General features: G+C 31.4%; 1 protein-coding gene across 1 annotated transcript in view; it reads left to right on the forward strand.

Moving 5' to 3' along the window:
* Window positions 1–3,573, forward strand: part of LOC109328901 (wall-associated receptor kinase-like 20) — a 6,281-nt gene extending 2,708 nt beyond the window's left edge. Inside the window, exon 3 of the mRNA XM_019562542.1 lies at window positions 2,414–3,573. Within this exon, the coding sequence (XP_019418087.1) occupies window positions 2,414–3,477 (1,064 nt within the window). The 3' untranslated portion in view covers window positions 3,478–3,573. The remainder of the gene's footprint in view (window positions 1–2,413) is intronic.

Raw genomic sequence — 3,914 nt, forward strand, 5'->3', positions numbered from 1 at the left:
ATAGCCAAAATATTAAATGATTTATGCAAAATATTATTTAACCTTGTCATAGGTTAACTTTTTTAGGCAATTGTTAATTTAGTCACGTTAACTTTTTGGAAGTTTAATATTTGAAGCATTTACACACGTTATGTATTCATATTATAATAATAATAATGTAAATCGTTTTGAATTATAGATAGTTAACTTTTTTATAGCTAAAATATTAAATAATTTATGCAAAATATTATTTAACCATGTTAACTTTTTGGAAGTTTAATATTTTGTATTAAGACTATAAAAATAATGTGTAATAATAATAATGTAAATCATTTTGAATTATTGATAGTATTCTTCTTCATATATAATAATGCTAAAAATCGAGAAACAAAGAACAAAGACATTATATTGTGTTATTGACAATCCAAACAATACAAATTTCTAAGCAAACAATTAAATATGGTAATGAGGTTTAAGTAAAATTTTCAAGAACACAAATATTGAGCCAAAATGAGTGTATTAAACAATATATATTAAAAATCTTCGAATGGAGAAAATAAAATACGAAACTCATAAGTGAGTGGACAACTAATGATGAAGCCAAAAATGAAGGTATCAATAACTAACCATGATCTTTACCTTATTTAAGAGGATGATACACTCTAGGTGTTTCTGAAACATGCAAAATAAAAAAAATAAAATAATGATTGTTTGAATAAAAAAATGTATAAATAAGATAAGAGATGCATATAGAGAAAATTAATTTGCAGAAATGTTTTTGGGGAGAACCAATCTATAAATAAAGAGAGAAAATGATAACAGTGAGATAAGACGAGTACATAAATATATTATTAACAAAAATAAATAGACAAATTAATATAATATTGTAAGTGAATATATAATATAATAGAGATTGTGTACATACCATATGTTTTGAATGTTTGATCTTCCTTGAGGAAGATAACTTTGCTTATCAGACGCTAAAGGATAAAAAATATATCTACAAAATAATGAAATTAGTGAGAACATGTCTATAAAATAAGGAAATCAATGAAAAATTATACAAAAAATCAATGATATAATAAGAAAATATCTACAAAATAAACCAAAAAATCAATGAAAAATGTACTAAAGATCATATTTATAAAATAAATAAAAAAATACACTCTAAAGATGATGATTGAAAGAGAAGAAAAAAAGATGATAATGAAGAGACATAACAAATATGAGAAATGAAATTGGAGAAAAAGAAGATTGCTGATATAAAAGAATGTTGGAAGAGAAAGAGAGAGTCATAGACCTAATAATAATTCAAATGCAATTTAAGTAGTCATAAAAAATACAGTAATTATTTATTAAATGCAATAATTGTTAAGGAAGAACAAATATGGTGTGAGAAGATACATATAATTACCATGGAACCATTAGGAGAGGGAAAATGAAGGATGAGATGACATGTGGCAATTGATGGGGTGGCGTGAAGGAGGAGATGCCATGTGGCAATTGATGAGGTGGTGAGAGTTTATTTTGTTAAATAGTAAATAGATAGATAATATGGACATGATAATTTATTAACAATATAGATTCTTAATTCTTAAACTAGAGACCATATCTTCTATTCCATATTGTATGTTATTTCATGGAATCTGTAATTAGTTAAAAAAAATATATCTAACTTAAAATTTTAATTATGAAATATTTTTCTCATCAATTACAACTCATAACATATAAAATAACACTTTATTGTGAGACAAAAGATGCTGTCCCCTTAAACTATCATGTTTAAACTATTTTCTCATCCTATATTAAATTAAGGTCATATTCAAATACAAAAAGACACACAATTGCTCACTAAAAAATAAAAAATATATATCCAAAAAGTGACAAATTTGAGTAAATCAATCATTCTTGGAATAGTTTTTGTTAAAAAATTAGACAATAAGTTCTCAAACTTTTCTAATATGTGAAGATAATATAATGATGTTTTCAGATGTAAAAAAATAAAACAAAAACTAAGGAATGTTTCATGCAAAAAAAAATAGGCCCCATGGACTTAACTTGGTATGATTCTATAATTTGATATATGAAACATTATCCATATATGATATACCAATACTATGTACAACAAAAATTGTGAGAGGTGAAGTTAGCATGCATTTTTTACTCTTGGAAGTCTTGGTCAAATGTGAAGGTCTCCCTTAGATTACATTACCCAGTTGAATTTTTTTAGTATTATTAAGTGTATCCCCTACCTTATGGTTAAATAATTAATCCTTTCGGAATGTGTGACTGTCCCTCTTAACATCACTCTCATGAATCGAGTCATTGACATTTCTATTATCTTTCAAATTGAAATTTGGTACATTACATTCTATTGGCTTGTGTGATCCACCATTTGCTTATTTTCTGATCTGCTACCAATTACTTTGTGCAGGTTTAACAAGCGGGATTGGAGCATTACTCATCATTGTCATCATTGCCACTCTGCTCTACAAACGCCACAGGCGCATCCAAGAAGCGCAACAACGCCTAGCCAAAGAGCGCGAAGGAATTCTCAATGCCAGTGGTGGAGGCAGAGCAGCTAAACTTTTCACTGGCAGAGAGATAAAGAAAGCAACAAATGACTTATCCACTGACCGCCTTCTCGGCATTGGAGGCTATGGTGAAGTTTACAAGGGAATTCTTCAAGATGGCACTGTTATTGCTGTCAAATGTGCAAAACTCGGAAATGCTAAAGGCACTGATCAAATCCTCAACGAGGTTCGCATATTATGCCAAGTTAATCACCGAAACCTTGTTGGTCTACTTGGTTGTTGTGTGGAATTGGAGCAGCCTATTATGGTTTATGAGTTCATAGAGAATGGTACCCTTCTTGATCACTTGCAAGGTCAAATGCCTAATGGCCGTGGCTTACTTACTTGGACTCATCGCCTTCGAATCGCTCGCGACACAGCTGAAGGTCTTACTTACCTTCACTTCATGGCTGTGCCTCCTATATACCATAGGGATGTCAAATCCAGCAACATTCTGCTAGATATGAAACTGAATGCCAAGGTTTCGGATTTCGGGTTATCGAGGTTGGCTCAAACTGATATGAGTCATATCTCTACTTGTGCACAAGGGACTCTGGGGTACCTTGATCCTGAATACTACAGGAACTACCAATTGACTGATAAGAGTGATGTATACAGTTTCGGCGTTGTGTTACTCGAACTTTTGACAGCACAAAAGGCTATAGATTTTAACAGGGCTGCAGATGATGTGAACTTAGCAGTTTATGTGCAGCGAATGGCGCAGGAAGAAAATTTGACAGAAGTTATTGATCCAACATTGAAGAATGGAGCTACAGCTATAGAGATAGATACAATGAAGGCATTGGCATTTCTGGCATTGGGTTGTTTGGAGGAACGAAGACAGAACCGTCCTTCGATGAAAGAGGTAGCAGAGGAGATTGAGTATATCATTAGTATTGCCACTGCAAAGGAGGTAGAGAAGTAGTTTTTTTATATCACACCTGTCATGACCCGATTTTCGGTTGGAAATCAGCTCTGCGACTCCTAGTGGACGACTAGCAGGGTAAAGTTATATACTTGTTTAATTGTGTTCTTAAGGTTTTATCAGTACTTATTACTGTCTTGTTGTTAGGCTGTGAAGTATGTAATTCCAGGATCTTGTTTTGTAAATACATATGTATTGCCGTTACTGAATGAAAAGAGGTTCTGCCTAAGTCCTGCATAAATTTTTTTCATAACATTTTTAAATGCTATACCTGCTAGTGCCATGTCCTTACCTTAGTTGAGATATCAAATATTCTTGGTTTTGCTACTGCTAATAATGATCAATTTCAGTATTAAATGACTGCAATGTCAAAATAAATGGTGGCTGAATTTCAATGTATTGTCCTAAATTCTATTCGGGTGGATTTGCATCTTACA

This window comes from Lupinus angustifolius, chromosome LG16 (genome assembly GCF_001865875.1).
Source record: "Lupinus angustifolius cultivar Tanjil chromosome LG16, LupAngTanjil_v1.0, whole genome shotgun sequence".
Classification (NCBI taxonomy): domain Eukaryota; kingdom Viridiplantae; phylum Streptophyta; class Magnoliopsida; order Fabales; family Fabaceae; genus Lupinus; species Lupinus angustifolius.